The sequence below is a fragment of the Bos grunniens genome, chromosome 10 (assembly GCF_055505025.1).
Source record: "Bos grunniens cultivar Pamir isolate PY7600 chromosome 10, Bosgru_T2T1.0, whole genome shotgun sequence".
In the NCBI taxonomy this organism is placed as follows: Eukaryota; Metazoa; Chordata; class Mammalia; order Artiodactyla; family Bovidae; genus Bos; species Bos grunniens.
Window position 1 is genome coordinate 27,231,809 of NC_141174.1, and position 18,227 is coordinate 27,250,035.

General features: G+C 39.0%; 1 protein-coding gene across 17 annotated transcripts in view; it reads right to left on the bottom strand.

The window, feature by feature from the left end:
* SYNE2 (spectrin repeat containing nuclear envelope protein 2) overlaps positions 1 to 18,227 on the bottom strand; it is a 326,831-nt gene that overhangs the window by 191,355 nt on the left and 117,249 nt on the right. For all 17 annotated transcript variants that reach the window (XR_015134181.1, XM_086320335.1, XM_086320332.1 and 14 more), the window contains 10 exons: positions 15,358 to 15,492; positions 14,306 to 14,464; positions 11,051 to 11,262; positions 10,812 to 10,902; positions 9,868 to 9,986; positions 9,274 to 9,400; positions 6,714 to 6,871; positions 5,604 to 5,751; positions 4,190 to 4,797; positions 1,590 to 1,769 (listed from right to left, as the gene is read on the bottom strand). Coding sequence is in view for 16 of the 17 variants with exons in the window: in XM_086320335.1 (XP_086176461.1) it covers positions 1,590 to 1,769; positions 4,190 to 4,797; positions 5,604 to 5,751; positions 6,714 to 6,871; positions 9,274 to 9,400; positions 9,868 to 9,986; positions 10,812 to 10,902; positions 11,051 to 11,262; positions 14,306 to 14,464; positions 15,358 to 15,492 (1,937 nt within the window). In the remaining variant the exon portion in view is untranslated. The remainder of the gene's footprint in view (positions 1 to 1,589; positions 1,770 to 4,189; positions 4,798 to 5,603; positions 5,752 to 6,713; positions 6,872 to 9,273; positions 9,401 to 9,867; positions 9,987 to 10,811; positions 10,903 to 11,050; positions 11,263 to 14,305; positions 14,465 to 15,357; positions 15,493 to 18,227) is intronic.

The following is an 18,227-nucleotide window of genomic DNA, read 5'->3' on the forward strand; positions in this document are numbered from 1 at the left end:
AGATATTGTTTCAGTGTTAATTCAATAACGTCTATTTCAACTCATTATAGATTTTAGCCATTTAAAAAAAAAAAACTTAAGTAGAATAGACGATGCGGCAGTTAAAAGACAGCTGGTTTCTATTTATGGCTGGGTAAAATTAGTCATGTGACCTTACATAAGTTACTTTAGGCTCTGTGGACCTCACTTCTTTCCTCTGTAAAATCTAAGAGTGGACTAGATCAAACACCACAGACGGCTTCATCTTGAATACTGTATACTCAGGTTCCAGCAGGAAGCAGAAGGTATACTCAGATGGAGTTCTGTGGTGGAAGGACCACTGAGGGCAGAGTTAAGGGAGACCACAAGGGAGCTGAGGCACCTGGAGACTAACCTTTCCAATAACAGATGTGCCACCTGGCCTCCAGAGGAGAGAGGGAAAGTGCCCTGAGCCAAAGAGGGAGCCAACAAGAGCGGTCAGAACCTCTGCTGAAAAGGATGGGGTTAAGACCACCTTGTCTTCTCTCTCTTCTTGCTCACGAATCTCCTACTAGTCTCTTCCACCTCCTAACCCAACTGGAACCCTTGGCTTGAGTGGTATGGTCCCTGGAATGATCAGCCCTCCCAGCTACTCCCACCCTCAGGCAGAAAGTAAAGGGAGAAGATAAGGATGAAGACTGTCCAGCTGCACTGCCAACCAGGATTGGTGAGTACTGACTGCTACAAAATTAAGAAAACTCTGAGCCTTGTCCAGGCTCTGTAGGAAAGATGGTGGTAATTGACTGACAACACCTGTCAATCAAGTAGAGGTGTGGTAGAATAATGCCCCCAACTCCCAAAGACATCAACGTCCTCATCCCTGGATCCTGCAAACACCTTATATACATAGCAAAAGGAACTCTGCAGATGTGACTAAATTAAGGAACTTAAAATAGGGACATTTTCCTGGATTATCTGAATGGGTGCAGCATAATGACAAGGCCCTTATAAGAAGGAGACAGGAGGGTCAGAGTCAGAAGAAGATGTGATAACAAAAGCAGAGATGAAAGAAAGACAGAGATTGAGATCTGAAGATGCTACTCTGCTGGCCTTAAAAATGGAAGGGGACACAAGCCAAGGAAGATAACAGGCGGCCTCCAGAAAAGGGAATAGGCAAGGAAGTGGATTCTCTCCTAGAGATTCCGGCAAGGAACGCAGCTTGATTTTAGGTCTTCCAACCCCCAGACTGTACGATAAGTTTATGCTGCCTTTAAGCTACTACATTTGTGGCCATTTATTACAGAAGCAACAGAAAACTAATACAAATGGGGCAATAGTGATTATAAACACACTATCTATATTTGTCCTGTCTCTTAGATAACCTTTTAAATTCATTTGCCTATAACCTAGGATTCCAGGTCTTGCCCCAGACATTGGCCTAGTGAGCTTAGTGTGAAACTCTTAAGTTGGCCTCTCCTTGAGGCCCAAGGGACTGTGTTATTAACATACAAATTCCAAAAAGTTAACTGTGCCACAGACAATCTTTCAGATTTGGGAGGGGTTTGGTTTTTTTTATTATTATTATTCTCTATTTTAAAATTTTAGCTGGTGGAGGAATGTTTTTTCCTTACCATTCTGTGACCAAGGTTTTTACATTCTCCCACAAGACTGCTGTGTCCTGGCACCTTTGACTCAAGGCTTTGTTTCTGCCATCTTTGAATTGCGGAAGAGAATTCACCATTTCTTGCAAGTGTTTCTTCTCTTCTTCATATTCATCTAGGTCCTTATCCAGTCTGATTAACGATTTTCTCCTTGAACATGAGAGAGAAAAGTTTAATTGCCAAGTATCAATATTGGCCAATTTTGATTCAATACAAATATGGGTAATTCGTGGAGCACACTAACTTTAATTTGCCCTCATGAGATTTATGCCAAGATCACAGATTCCTATGACAGAGTTCAGGAGGCTCTGCATTTCCAGAACTAGTTTGTGTTTTAAATAGAACAGACATACAAAACCATGAGCAGTAACATTTCTCAGTGATGAATACACTTATAAAGGGTGTATATATGCATATGAGAAAAAAGAAATAATATGTGTGCATGGGTGGGATAGAAAGGATGATATGGAGAGAGGAAAAGAGACAGGTGGCAGAACACTGCAAACCCCTCAGGCAGGGCACGAGGGGGTAAAAAGAAAGGGGAATGCAAATGTGTACGAAAAGCCCCCGGAAACAAAGAAGAGTCATTTGAACTAAGGGTTTTAATGTAAAAATTAACCCTGGCAGGGCTAACTCCATTTGCTTAGGTCTAAATTGCTTTTATCAGATACTCTCTCTATCTCTACTTCCTCTCTTCCAGTTCTCTACTGAATCCACTCCAATAAGGCGCTCACTCCTCCAAGACTGCTTGTCAAGCTACCCAGTAACTTTCACATTGCTAATCTCATGTCCCAGTCTCCATCATCTCCTTCCTTCAACAGTAGGCAGCATATGACACAGCTAATCGCTTCTCCTCATTGAAAGGCATTTTCACTTGACCTCCAGGATTCTCTTGACTTCCCTCCAAAATCATCGCAGATAGTGACTGCAGCCATGAAATTAAAAGACACTTGCTCCTTGGAAGAAAAGCTATGACAAACATAGACAGGATTACTTTGCGACATGCATACGCAATCCTAGAGACATTACTTTGCCAGCCAAGGTCCATATAGCTAAAGCTATGGTTTTCCCAGTAGTCACGTATGGATGTGAGAGTTGGACATAAAGAAAGCTGAGCACCAAAGAATTGATGCTTTTGAAGTGTGGTTTGGAGAGGACTCTTGAGAGTCCCTTGAATTGCAAGGAGGTCAAACCAGTCAATTCTAAAGGAAATCAATCTTGAATATACACTGGAAGCACCGATGCTGAAGTTGAAGTTTCAATACTTTGGCCACCTGATGTGAAAAGCTGACTGATGCTGCTAAAGATTGAAGGTAGGAGGAGAAGGGGACAACAAAGGATGAGATGGTTGGATGGCATCACCAATTCGATGGACATGAGTTTGAGCAAGCTCCAAGAGATGGTGAAAGCCTTCTCTGTAAAACTGCCTAATGACCACTTTTGAATTGCAACCACCTCCTCCTTCTCTGCTTAACTTTTCCCCATAGCCTTTATCATCAGCACACATACTGTATATCTTCTTCTTTCCACTAGATAATAAGCTCTACAAAGGGCAAGAATTTTTGTCTGTTTTGTTAACTGCTATATCCCCAGGACCTAAAACAGTGCCTGGCTTGTTCTATTGATAACTCAATTAAAAATTAAAGCAACTTACCATCTATCAACATGTAGTTTTCACTTATAAATTAATATTTATTACTAATTTATTTATAAATCTATAGTAAATGCATTAACAATCAATAACTAAATCAGTTCCATGCCTTATTAAGAATTGGAGCACTGCAGAAACAGATGTCTCATTGAGACGAGAGCTCAGGGAGATTTCAGAGGGAAGAGCTTAATCAGCTAAAGAGCCCTGGGAGAGCACTGAGCCTGAGGGATTAGAGGTGGACAGAAGAAAAGCCAGGAAAAGGGAGAGGTTTAGAAGGGGGAGGGGAGCTCTACCAAAGTAACTCTTTTGCTAGCTTTTGCTAACATTTTCATTTTCAGGATCTGAATGCCAGAATTAGAGCAGCAGCACTCACAGCAGCTGCCAACGGAGCTGACTTTGGAGACGCTCCAAATTCAACACGAACTTTAGTTTACCTATTAAACTCAGTCCCCTGCATTCCCACTCAGTCCCCAAGCAATGAAGAAGAAGTCAGGCCAAGGTGGCCTGTGCGTCTTCCCCTTGTCTATCATCAAATGTGTGTAGTCTCCCAGGACTTCTCCCCATCAAGGCAACTCCATAATAAATACACAGCAGTCAAGAGGCTTTTCAGCAACTCATGGATCTTACACGTATCTTATTTCACTCTTCCTTTGTCCAGAAGAATGAAAACTTTAAAGAAAAAAATTATTTCCCTATTAAATTGAAAAAAATTACATAACACTTTGTAAAGGCATAATATCAACAAAAATGAAGTTTGTCTGAAAAGTCTACAAAAAAGAACACTGAACCCTGAATAGAGGAGGATGGAACAGTAGTTGAAAGACATAGGAAGCATTTATTTCACCTAATGGATACTTGGGGGAAAAAAAACAACAACAGAAAAATGTCATCTTGCATGGAGATGGATAAAAATACCTACCTTTGTTTTATTGCTGGAACAGTCGGATCCTTCAGGCCAATTTTACTGATTTGATTGTGCACATCTTGAATATTTTTCAGGAGTTCATCATTCTTAGAAACACAAGCCCCTAGTAATTTGTCTTCTTCAGTGACTTCCTCCTGCCCACCAGAACGTGTCTCAGATAAGTTTTTGGACAAAGCATCCAGAAGTTTTTCACAGGAAGTGTTTTCACCCTGTTCACTGTCTTTAATGCTTATACCAAGCATCTTCAAATGCTCATCCAAATGTCTGGCCTTGTCTCTCATCCGATGAATTTCTTTCTCTTTATTTTCCACCGTCAAAGTATTTGCCGGTACCCCCTGTGAATCTGAGGCTGAATGGTCTGTAAGAAGCTCACTAGAGAGTTCAGCTGCTCTCAGAGAAGCCAAAAAATCTTCCAGAGCTTCGAGAGCATCTTTACTCTTCCGTACTCTGTGGTTCATCTCTTCCAGTTGAGTTCTGTGTTTCAGAATAATGTTCTGTGCTGCATGCAGGTCAAGGGGGTGCAATTCCTTTAATGCAAAGTTGCCTGACTGTCCCAAATTCTTACATGTTTCAATCTGTTTTACTACGGAATCTTGGATATTCTAAAATAAAAGTAATAAGAAAAGCTGAAAGACTGAGGTAGAAGAAAGACAGACTGTATAACAGAAACTAACCCAGAATTATGTCACTAGGTTTGATCTAGAAAACTGCTTCTCAATTTAACCAAGGTTGACAGTTTTGACAGCAGGAACATTTTAATTACATATGATCCAATGACCCAGGTGTTTTCTTATCTGATAGCCTTCCTGATGTTTTGGTCTCCAAAAGAAAAGAGGTATATCAAATTATTGATGCAAGGAAAATAATTACAGATTGATCTGCTGAGACACCTGTTTATAATTTGAAAAATAAAGCAAATATTTTCAATTTAAGATGAGACAGGGTATAAGTAAACTACAGAATATGATAATTTAAGTATATGAGTCTCTACAGATATTTAGGATTTCAGTCACTGGAGAAGGCATTCATTACCAAGCCTTCATTTATTTAAAAACTTTTTATTTGGTATTGGGATATAGCTGATTTATAACGCTGTGACGGTTTCAGCTGAACAGTGAAGGGACTCAACCATACACATACCTGTATCCATTCTCCCCCAAACTCTTAGCAAGCCTTCATTTTTAATTCAAAGAAAATACATTCTTATTTACTCCAAGGTAACTACTTCTGAACTGGCGAGGAATTAAAGAGTTGAGAAATAAATAACAAGTCTATATTATTGAAGGTTTTTCTGTCATGGTTTATATTCTAAAGAAATACTATTGATGTTTAATAAAAATCCATAAACATATATAGGTCTCTGAAGAACTGGTAATTCCATAAATATACTGTGAGAATTTATATTTACCCTCAGGTTTTGATAAATGTCATCAGCATCAGTGAGATGAAATTCCTGAATGGCCATTTCACGGAGGAGCAGGTCTGTGTCACAGAGAAGCAGTGACTCCTTCTCCATGGGTAACACCATCTTCAGTACAGTCTCTAAAGACTCCATTCTGGGTGAAAAATAAGCCAGACATTAGGGGAAAACACAGCAGAAAGTTATCCTATAAAACATATCAATACCATTATTAACCAAGAACAGAAAACAATTATTTGATGAAAATACATACAATCAAATGCATAGATCATCCATTAAAAGTCAAACCCAGTGATCCACAATGGCAAATGAGCTATTTGCTATATCCAAGTATTTTTGATAATTTAACTGACACTGCACTAGATAGAAAACTGGTGTAAAACACACTAAGCTTTTCCCTCCCTTTTGACATATAAAATACTTGGATGTAACTGAACCTTGCCTTGGTGACAAAGAAACTCATATGAATACTAATTACTTGACTACTGAGAATATAATAGCCTTCAAAGACTAAGCTAATTAATAATTTGAAATTTGTGAATCTGAATCAGTAGAATGTAGATTCCGAGCCTCAGTTTCATCTGATGTCAAATGGGTAGATGTGCTGGAATATGTAAAGAAAAAACAATAGCACTCTCATTCTAGAAATGAGGAAATCAAGGCCCAGAAGTCGCGTGATGTGCCCAAATTCAGCCTCAAGGGGAGACAGTGGGAAGCTCAGCCTTTAGAACTCAACAAAACTTAAGTTCCACTTAAGTTTCTGGCTAGTGTGACCCGGTTTTAAGATTTAACCTCCTTCAGTAGCAGTTTCCTCATCAGCTTCTCTTATGCCTGCTGTGACAATTCAATAAAATAACATACTTTGTAAATATAATACTGCTAACTGCTGCTGCTAAGTCGCTTCAGTCGTGTCCGACTCTGTGCGACCCCATAGATGGCAGCCCACCAGGCTCCCCCGTCCCTGGGATTCTTCAGGCAAGAACACTGGAGTGGGTTGCCATTTCCTTCTCCAAAATATAATACTCACCTTGCTTAAAACAGCATTAACAAATTCAGCAAATTTAGTAAATGAATGGTTAATAGATCCCAGAATGATACCTGGACTTAAGAGTCATCTGAAGCTCTCTTTCTTTCTCCTTTAATTTGTCTCTTGCCTTAACTATAAAAGGCTTCTTAATGTCACTCTCAAGCTCTTCTAACTTCAATGAAGTGATTTCAAACTCTTTCCAGCAAGCATCAGTTTCATTTTTTAAGACCTGTGTGGAATACATAATTGATTAACGAATGGGTTAATAGGCACAATTATTCTATTCTTACAAAATGAAACATTCACAACTGTGGGCACAAGCAAGTTTCACATCTTCAAGTTTCACGTGAAGATACATTTGAAAAGATATCTTCCAACCATCTACAAGTAAACTGTCCTTCAGAGAACAATTACATTAATGTGCTCTCAGAGGATCCACTGAAAGAAGTCAAGGGAATCAGCAACATGACTTTCAAAGAATCCAAATCCCCTTCTTGAAGTGAGATACACAGAATACAACTCAGAAAGACACACAGAGAAGGAAGGACAGATATTCTATTAGCTATTCTAGTTTTATCTAGATAATCATTTTTCTCCTTAAACTAAAACTGAAGCAAAACAGAATCATTTCTGTCAAATAAGAAGTGAATAAAATTAATTTATGATTTATTATCAAACATCTAACTGCTACTGCTAAGTCACTTCAGTCGTGTCCGACTCTGTGCGACCCCATAGATGGCAGCCCACCAGGCTCCCCCGTCCCTGGGATTCTCCAGGCAAGAACACTGGAGTGGGTTGCCATTTCCTTCTCCAATGCATGAAAGTGAAAAGTGAAAGTGAAGTCGCTCAATCATGTCCGACTCTTAGCGACCCCATGGACTGCAGCCTACCAGGCTCCTCCATCCATGGGATTTTCCAGGCAAGAGTACTAAAATTCTATACTATTCCAAATCTTTCTCTTCGTTCTATTTTTTAAAAAAGAAGGCACTGCTGTAAAATCTGAGTGTTCATCAGCATCATTTGTCCTTCACTTTCCCCAAGGATTTAGTACAGTTTTTCTAATCAACTTATTATTCAGTCATAGGAATAAGGTCTCAAAGGCGATTTCTTAATTGTGATGAAAACATACTAAATTCATCACTTGAACAACAGAGATTTTCACACATGAATTTTGCTTGTTCAGGCAGAAAATAGAAAGGAGCCATTTGGTAGAATGTGACTCAGGAACTGGCATCTTAAAAGGAAGATAACTAGAAAATATTAGAGGCATTGAAGGAAGCACCCCTGGCCTTTTCTCCACTGGATATGCCTTCTCTAAGGGTTCACTCTAATGTACCTCCAAGCATACAAGGGTGCTGCACAGTAATGCCGATTATCTACTAAATAAGAAACAGACTTTTAAAAATTAATTAATTAATTTTTGGTTGTACTGGGTCTTCATTGCTGTGCATAGGCTTTCTCTAGTTGCAACAAGTGGGGGGTTACTCTGTAGTTGCATTGCATGGGTTTCTCTCTGCAGCGGCTTCTCTTGTTGCAGAGCGTGGGCTCTAAGGCAAGTAGGGTTCAGTATTTACAGCACACGGACTCAGTAGTTGCAGCACTTGCGCTTATTTTCCCTGTGGCATGTGGAATCCTCTCAGACCAAGGATCAGAACGCATGCTCCCTGCATTGGCAGGCAAATTCTCAATCAGTGGACCACCAGGGAACTCCAAGGAAGATGTTTATTTGTAGAACTTACAATTGGTATGCCCACCACTAGATAAATTGTTTTTTCTGCAGCTCCTGAGTCAGATGCAATACTTCCTCTGAAGGCTCTCCATCAGGTCACCCATCACATACTGTGAACACTCTCTCCACTACCTGCCCCTTCCTTACTGACCAACATCAAACAGATAATGTGACAATTCAGGTAAGGTGATAGCTGGCTGAAACAGAAATTCAGAGTGGCTGATTTTTCACATATCCTTAATTTTAGAGCAAACCAGAAGGTGTATTGGTTGAAATAAACTTCAAACATATTGTTTCATCCAATTTCATCTCCATTCCAAACAGAATCCAAACTTCTGATAAAATATCAAATTAGAGCATAAGCAATAAATTAGGACCTGAAACCAAATTCTTCACTGGGTTGGGGTGTCTTTCTGAAAATGGGTGACAGAACATTCTTCAGAAACATCTAGCATCTGGGACCTCAACAAAAATGGTGGTGTAATACTTAGGGTGTCTTTATTTTCTATACTTAGGGTGCTATTATTTTCTTTTGTAATAAAGATTTTTTACGATTTTTTAAAAAGATTTATTTGTTTTTATGTATTATTTCTTTGTGGCTGCCCTGGGTTTTCACTGCTGCCTATGGGCTTTCTCTAGTTGTGGGCACCAAAGCTACTCTCCTCTTGGGGTGGTTTCTCTCGTAGTTGTCGAGCACAGACTCTAAGCACACAGGCTTTAGCAATTGTGGCATACAGGCTTAGCTGCCCCATGGCGTGTAGGATCTTCCCAGACCAGGGATTGAACCCATGTCCCCTGCACTGACATGCAGATTCTTAACCACTGGACCCCCAGGGAAACCCTACGGTGACATTATTTTCTAATAAAGATAAAACTCCTCTAGTTATATTTTCAGTATTTACCTGTAGATCTGTCAGTTTGTCCTGGAGACAAACACTACTCCTTTCCTTGTCACTAGAGAAATCAGAAGTAATTCTGGCAATGCTGTTTTGCAGGTAAAGTTCAAGAGTGCCTTTGTGTGTATCATACCTGGAAAAAAATTAAATGCAAAGTTACTTGAGTTTTTAAATTAGACCCCCAAATTTTTTAAATTACTGTCAATTGTCCATGAGGAAAGCCCAGGGAATTTCTGCTTAAGATATTGGACTACAGACAAAAATTATGACTAAAGGAAAAGAAAAACTTTTTAAAGTACACCGTATCTGCACTGATAAAAGATTTTTGCTGGATTTTCTAGTTGTTTAAAAGAGTTTGCCTCTCCATAACATATACACAATACTGTACATAAAATAGATAACCAGCAAGGATTTACTGTATAGCACAGAGAACTATACCAATATTTTTAATAACCTATAAGGGAAAAGAATCTGAAAAAGAATATATACATATATGTGTATGTATGTATAGCTGAATCATTTTCCATACCCCTGAAACTAACACAATACTGTAAATCAACTATACTTCAAATAAAAATCTTTTTTTAAAAAACAGTTTACCTCTCTAGTAAACTGTCAATAGAGGTACTGTGACCCTTTTCATATTTCTCCATGATGCTTTCCTCCTGTTGCAGCTTCAACTTGGATTCCAGGTTAAAATTCTGAACCAATTCCATTGCCTAAGCAAATACACAAAAGAGTAAACATACTATCTTCAATATACTTAATAGCCTGGAAAAAATAAACAGTTTTGTGATACAAATGGATATCACTGATTCTTTATACCCCAAACTTCAGCTCAGAGACAGGTCTTCCTGTAGGACACAGGAGATTTATCAGGCTGATTCTCACCTTCTAATTGGTATGCCAGCAGGATAGAGGAGTTCTCCCAACCCCTAAGCATTGTCTCTGCTTGTGACCACATAGCCATCCATGGTCAAGGGCAGACAGAAGCACAGCATAGCAATAGGAGCAGACCTCTGAAACAAGTACACCTCATTCCTGCCCCACACCTTCTGACTGGCGGCCTAGACTCACAGCAAATCCCCACTAAGCTAGAACTCAACAATTTAGAAAATCCAATTCCCAAAGAAAGTAAAAGACATTATAATGATAAAAAGACAAATGACAAAAAAAAAAATACATGACAAATGAACTAGTTCATCTCTGATGCTGAAGCATCTGTGCAGATTAAGCTCAACCTTCTTGTGTTCTCAAAAGTAACGCACATAGGCAGCATGTATTCGTAATGGTTCAAAATGGTCACTTTTGGAAAGAACTGTTTGTGTCCTCAGGGGACAATCAAGTATGATTGTCCTGGCTTTGGTTTGTTGTATTCTAATTCTTTGAAAAGCAATCTTCCTTACATTATTTAAGTGAGAATTCTCAGCTAATAGAAACAATCAGATAATTAAAACCAACACTCAATGAGAAGTGGATTATTGTACTCTTGGTATTTTTTCTTATTGGGTTTACTTCTAAAACACATTATCCAGATTTAACACCTTTTCAGCTGACAGCTGATTGTCTGATTTTGCAGATGGCACCTCGCTGAGGGTATTCCCTCCTCCATTCTTAGATGCATCCGTGGTTCCCCTAGGAAGGAATCAAAATTGCATATTAAGATATCAGGAGAAAAAAATGAAGCCTAAGAGAGAATAAATAATGTTCAGTGTCATGTGCCTTCACAAAAGGCTTTATCTTATTTCTCCCTCATATGTAGCTATTCTCATGAGGCACTAACTTGTTTTTCGATGTGCCTCCCAAGGTGGGCTGCAGTGTCATATGAATCTCGGAAGCACATTTCCGAAGCCTCTCTATCTTCTGCTCGTAATCTTTGAGCACTCTCCTCACTTCTTGTTGACTCTTCTGAGAAGTCAGCTCCTCACACAGCTCCCGCAGGACATCCATGTGATGATCAAGCTGGTACAGGCTGCCTTCCTCAGAAAAGCAGGCCTGATTGAGGAAATAAAGTGGGAAATGTGTTTCCGATGAGTTTACATGATTAGTCCATGAGGATTAGAAATGAACAGATGTGTGTGGCTTTAACAACACATTCTTTTATAAGCCCCTCCAGTGTGCCTGGTGTGGGAGTGGGCACTGGAAACAAAGATGAGAGAGTTGGCCCTAAAGGGATTCGCCACAGCCTAATGATGGAACGAAGGAAACCAGAACATGTCACCCCAACATATGCCTCTCTGACACGAAAGGAGATTTTTTTAATTGAAGCATGGTTAATTTACAATGTTGAGTTAGTCTCTGCTATACAGACAAGTGATTCAGTCATATATATATATATATTATATATATATAAAACTCCCTCTGCATTTACTTCTTGTTTTTTTCTCTTATTTTTAAAAAGTATTTATTTACTTGGCTATGTCAGGTCTTAGTTGCGACATGAGGGATCTCCATTGTGTATCCAGGATCCTTGTGGTGAACGGACTCTAGTTGTGTCTCACGGGCTCTGGAACTCTAGGGCTTCAGTAGTGGGGGTGAACAGGCTTAGTTACTTCACTTCACATGGGATCTTAGTTCCCCAACCATGGGCTGAACCCATTTTCCCTGCATTGGAAGGTGGATTCTTAACCACTAAACCACCAAGGAAGTCCCTTTTCTGCTTCATACTTGCCTTCAGCAAAAAATAATTTTCATGTCATAAATCATAATGAAGAACAATATATACAATATGTAAATAAATAAATATTTTTTTAAAAAGAAGCAGTAAATGCAGAGGGAATTACATACGACTGAATCACTCATCTACATAGCAGAAACTAACACAACACTGTAAATTAACCATGCTTCAATTAAAAAAAATTTCCTTGTGTGTCAGAGAGGCATATGTTGGGATGACATGTTCTGGTTTCCTTCACTCCATCATTAGGCTGTGGCGAATCCCTTTAGGGCCAACTGCCAACTGTATGTCTATATTATTCTTCATTACGACTCCCTAGAGTTCTGGAGCCCATGAGACACAACTCGAGTCCATTAGCGGCAAGGATCCCAGATACACAACCGAGATCCCTCATGCTGCAACTAAGACCTGACATAGCCAAACAAATAAATATTTTTTAAAAAAGCAGCAGCAGCAGTAAATGCAGAGGGAATTCCCCGGCGGTCCAGTGGCTAGGACTCAGTGCTTTCACTACTGGGGCCCAGGGTTCAATCCCTGGTTCAAGAACTAAGATCCAGCCAGCTGCACAGTGTGGTCAAAAAATAAAACAGAAAAGGCTTCTCCTTTTCTGCCTAAGGGCAAGAAATAAAGCTCCTTTTACTGGAGACAGAGTTTTATCAGCCCAGAGATGGGACCACAGGAATGTGCAAGAAACCTTGTACCATAACGTTTCTCTTCCTAGTTATTTCTTCACCATTTCACTACCCCTAGCCCAAACTTCTCTGTCTTGTCAATTCTTCACAAATGTATTGTTTCTTTGTCTGAAAGGTACACAAGATTCCTGCTCCAGTCACTTCTTTGGGTCATTATGCCCTTATGAAGTTTCCAATGCACATTAAAAAAATTCAAGGAAATATGTATGCTTTTCTCCTGTTAATCTGTCTTTGTCGGTTCAATTTCCAGATCCAACCAAGGATCTTAAACCGTCGAGGAAAGCTTGTTCCTTCCCCACAGTAACCACACAAATAATGAGCAAACAGCATGACAAGAGACACCTCCTGCCTTAAGCAGTCAGAGGAAAACCCCTTCACATGAGGGAACCATCTGGGCTAGAGGTTGAAAGAACATGCACGGAGTCCTCCAAGGAAAAGGAGAGAGGGGTCGTGCCTAACAGAAGGAGCAGCCAAGACAGGAAAAGCTCCAGATGTTCCAAAAGGACGTGGAGTCTAGCGTGGCAGAAGGGGCACTGAAGATGTATCCTGGGGCCACACGGTGAAGGGCCTGCATGGAGTTCTGAGGAGTTCGGAGATGTCCTGAGAGTAAGGGGGGTTCAATGGGTCACTCTCATGACGGGACCAGAAAATGATGCCACCACCATCGCACTGAAAAAATAACCCAGGTTAAGGGAAGTAGCAACACTGATGGAAAGGAAGGAGAAGCAGCAGCTCTTCTGAAGATTAACAGATGGGACCTGGCAGCTGACTCCAAGGCTGAGGGAAGAGGGAAGAGGAAGGGGGGAGGGAGTTCTGAGACAGCGATGTCTTTCATAACCAGGATGTGTTAGAGGAAGAAAAGTCTGAGATAAGATTGGCTGGATTTGGACATGCTGAAGTGGAGGTCTCTGAAGAACTCTGGTGCTATCTACTACTCAGAGACACAATCTGGACTTCAGGGGGAAGGACTCAGCTGGAGATAAGGATCTGGGCTTTTCCTTGCAGAGAGGGCAGTTAAAGCACCAAAGTACGTACAGTCACCTGGAGCAAGCATGAGATTAGCCAAGAACAGAGACCCCAGAACAAAAGCTTTGGGATATCAGAAGAAAAAAGGAAAATTTGTGAAGAACATGTAAAAAGAAGGATCTCTCGCAAAATAATAAAATGCAAGAGAGATGGATATTGAGAGAGCCACAGCAGTAGAAAGTTTAAATGAAAAGAGGGGTCGGGACTGTCAAATATACAAAAGCAATCAAATAGGATGAGGACCAAAAACAGACCATAAGATGGCCCAGGCTGGTTTATATCCTGATTTACTATCTTTCACAAAAGCTGTGCTTCAGAGGATGCCGAGTCCTTACAAAAGTAACTACGGGAACTTCAACAGACGGTGACATGTTTGTAATCAGAGTCTTGAGGACAAGGGGCACTGAGATATATGAAAAAAAAAAAAAAAAAAAGAAGTCAATGCTGAATTCTTCTCACCTCTAAAAAACAAGACACGCAGGCTCTGGTTAGATAGAGCTTCAACTGCAGAAGGGATGAACCCCAGGGGACAAAAGCGCTGAGGTAATTTTCAGAGCAGTTTTAATCCTAGCCAAGGACTTACTAAACCATTTAGGATAAACCCCACAGTGATGACAAAACTTGAATGAAAACAGGTTTTTACCTCATGTTCTTTGATGAGACCCTTGGTCCTTCCTCTGCGAATTAGCTTCTTTTCTTTATTGATTTGCTTTTCAAGTTTTGCAATACTATCACTAAGTTTTCCTTTTTCAATGTCTATTTTTAGTTGTTGAATATATAGGGACATTTCATGATGAAGAGACTATTAAAAAAAATCAAAGACACATATTAACCATGGAAACAGGATATATTGAGAAGATTTCCATTAAAAAATTAAAATATTTGTGGTAACCAAGCATAGAAATGAATTTATGTGTAATTCTGATTCATGCATATATCTTTGGGGAGGATGTTTTAAAACTCATAAACATTTTTTTTTCTTTCTAATAACTAAAAATGTGTTTCAGCTGTGAAAGACATGGTTAGAATTAAAAAAGAGGTAGACTGGGAGAAAATATATATAAAATATAGAGCTATAAGCCTATTGAGAAATAACAAGTAACTACAATGTATATCCTGAATGGGATTCCGTAACAGATGAAAAAGGATATTAGGTGGAAATTAAACTTTAGTTAATAATGTACTATTAGTCCCTTATGACAAATGTACTATATTAATATATTAATAACTGGGGAAACTGGGCATGCATACACTGGAATTCTCTGTATCATTATTACTACCTTTTTAATAATTTTGTAAATATAAAATTGTTCTAAAATTAAAAGATTATTTTTAAATGTGTTTTAAGAAACCCTTTAACAGTAGACATTCAATTATATTACTTTATTCTCTCTCTCTTCATATACTCACACACATATTTAATACTCAATAACATTTAGCAAAAACAATCTCTGTGGTAGGTGCTTTATATAAAGCCTTGCAACAATCCTGCCAAGTCAGTGAGGTTTTTCCCAATTCATCAATAAAACTCCTAGGAGCTAAGCAACTTGCTCAAGTTCATTCATTAGCTGCTGGATCCAGGTCTGTCTGCCACCAAAGCCTACCCATATTTTCTATGAAACTCTACATGTGTATATATTAATATCAGGATCAATATCAGGATCATAAGCCCCAGACATACATGCATGTTCTTACCTCCCACTTGGCACAAATGTCTCTACTCTTTTCTTCCAAAGACAGCTTTACATCATCAGTTACATTATTTTTCAGTTCTTCAACAGCTTTCAAATACTTGGCCAGACTTTTAGTATTAGAAATTATCAGTGCTTCCTAAAAAAACAAACAAACAAAAACCACAAACAAGAGTATGAAAGCCTTATTCTACGGCCATGTTATCAAAGCTAATTTAACAGGTAGAATTTTAGAGAATTTTAACAGGGAGAACCAGGAAAGGACTCCATGGAGACTACTTGAAGATTTAGGGGAGACTTTTAGGTGTAGACTGAAGGTGATCTCCCTTTTGGTTTTTTTTTTGATTTTTTTTTTTGATCTCCCTTTTGTATGCTTTGATTTCTTTTGAAAAGAACTGCAAATATTTATTATTCAAACATAGTTACACCTTTGAGGCCAAGACAGAGACTTCCTTTTGATATTCCAAACAGTTTTTGGTCCCTTTCATAAACAATTAAAAGGCTTGTTATTATGAGCCACTGGCAAAGTATCCTCTAAAGTTCTTAAGTATTGAGCAGATGACCACACTTCATAAGTAATACAGTCCAAAGAGTATACCAGCTTGTATTAGATATCAGTGTTGCAATAAGACACAGTTTATAGTAGGGGTAATGTGGCAAATGTTTAATACTGTGCATAATCACTTTATGCTGCAAGGAGGCGACATCCTCTTATCATGGACTTCAAAGGCTTGTTTAGGGCCCACACCAGTGGCAGTCCCATAGACTGGAACATGCCTGCTCCTCATCTCACACTTACCTACTCTTACAGGATCTTGCCTGGCAATAATACTCTGTAAGAACAGAAACCCGGCTTAGGCAACCATCAAACAACAGAACAGAAAATAGTTTAGTGTCTAAGAAAGGGCAGAAAAATCTATAAGAGACAAGAAGATGAAACTAATTCTGAGGGAGAAAGCAATGAAGCAGGCTGGCGATTTATTCATTTACTTATTACATATTTATCATGGGTCTTGTGCAGAAAAGGTACAGTCTGAGCCCCAGGGACCTCCTCTAAAGCCTCTGTGAGGACTGCTAGATTTATGGAAAGGGAAGACATGCTAGCCCCATGTGCGGGCAGGGAACTCCTGCCACTCATGTGTCCCAGGAGTCCCTGGGGCCTCAGGGCAGTAACTAGCAAGGCACGGATTCTGCTTCTGCTGTGAAAATGGGACTATTTTACTAAATGCCAGAGACAAAAAGGAGGAGGCCTTGGCTTCAGATTTCAAAAGGAAGAAGGGCAGGAAGAGGAAAGTGGTATGAGGACTAACACTGTAATTCCTCCCTCTGGTAGAGAAGGGGCCTGAGGCCTCTGCTTTTTCTTTCCCTTCCCTCTTTCCTCAGCTGACTGTATCTGTCCTCTTAAAATCCAGCCTAGTGATTATTTACAAGAACCACTGACTCTAGCTCAGTTCAGCACTCTCAGCATTCCAGGAGTAAAACTGGGAGAAAAAAAAAAGACAGTGGGAACTGGGCAAAGCTGGTGGCTGACAAGGTGCAAACAGAATAAGATGGTTGTGGGAGAAGCAATGTTGAAATAGCTGGTGCTATGGTCCAGTATGGTTAACAGTCCAGAAAGCCAAAAGAGGGTTGAACCCAGACAAGAGGAGGAGGCCACAAGGAGGATTAAGAGAGGCTGCTGGAGGAGTCCCTTTTCCTGGAAAGACTGGGTGCAGTAGCACAGAGTACTGATTGACTTCATCTTTGTTTAAAAAAATTAAAGTTTAGTTAATTTACAATACTGTGTTACTTTGAAGTGTACAGCAAGGTGATTCAGTTATATATATATATATATATAAAATAATATATATATTATTTTTTAGATTATTTTCTATTATTATAAGATACTGAAGTTATTACAAGATATTGAGTAGAGTTGCCCATGCTATACAGTAGGACCTTGCTGATTATCTATTTTATATATAGAGGTATGTATATGTTAATCCCAAACTCCTAATTTATCTCCCCAGCCTGCTATCCCCTTTAGTAAACATAAGTTTGCTTTTTATGTCTGGTAGTCTATTTCTGCTTTGGATTTACTTCTTTTTATCTCTCCCAAAATGCCTAGCCCATTTAAAATGTTCAGTAAATTTAGTAAATGTTGAATGGATGAATGAAGGAACATATATTTCTCTACCTCTCCGATGTCTAAGGGTAGAGACCTTGTTTTACTTTTATTTCATATCTCCCAGTGCCTCCCAGTATTAATTAATAGTGAGTCTCTGCTTTAGATATGCTTGGACATATTTTTCTTTTTTAAGTATAACTGATTTACAATATTACATTAGTTTCAAGTGTACAACAGAGTGATTGGATATTTTTATGGATTACACTCCATTTAAAGTTATCATAAAATAATAGCTATATTTTCTATGCTGCACATATATCCTTGGAGCTTATTTATTTTATACATAGTAGTTTTTACCATTGATTTTGATACCATCTTAAGCTGCCTATCAAACCATGAAGTCAACCAAACACTGTCTCCATGCAAACTATTACTGGATCTTTAACTGCTGATAAGTATATGTCCCTAGTAACTTTGATTAAAGTATTTTAATAATAATTTTATTTTACATTTGGGGAATTTTAACCGCTCAAAGCTTCTTCACATATCTTGTTTTCATTTATTTGGCAGTTGAATAGGACTAGAATTATTATGTCCATTTTATTGATTAAAAAAGCCAGAGAAATCAAATTCTTGCTCAGTGTCATAGAGTCAGCCATGCTTTGTACACTATATCACTGAATTCATTCAGTGAGTCTACAGTAAAATTTGAATTTAAAAAATCACTTGAATGTTTAAGAGTCTCTGGGGAACAATATAGAAAACTA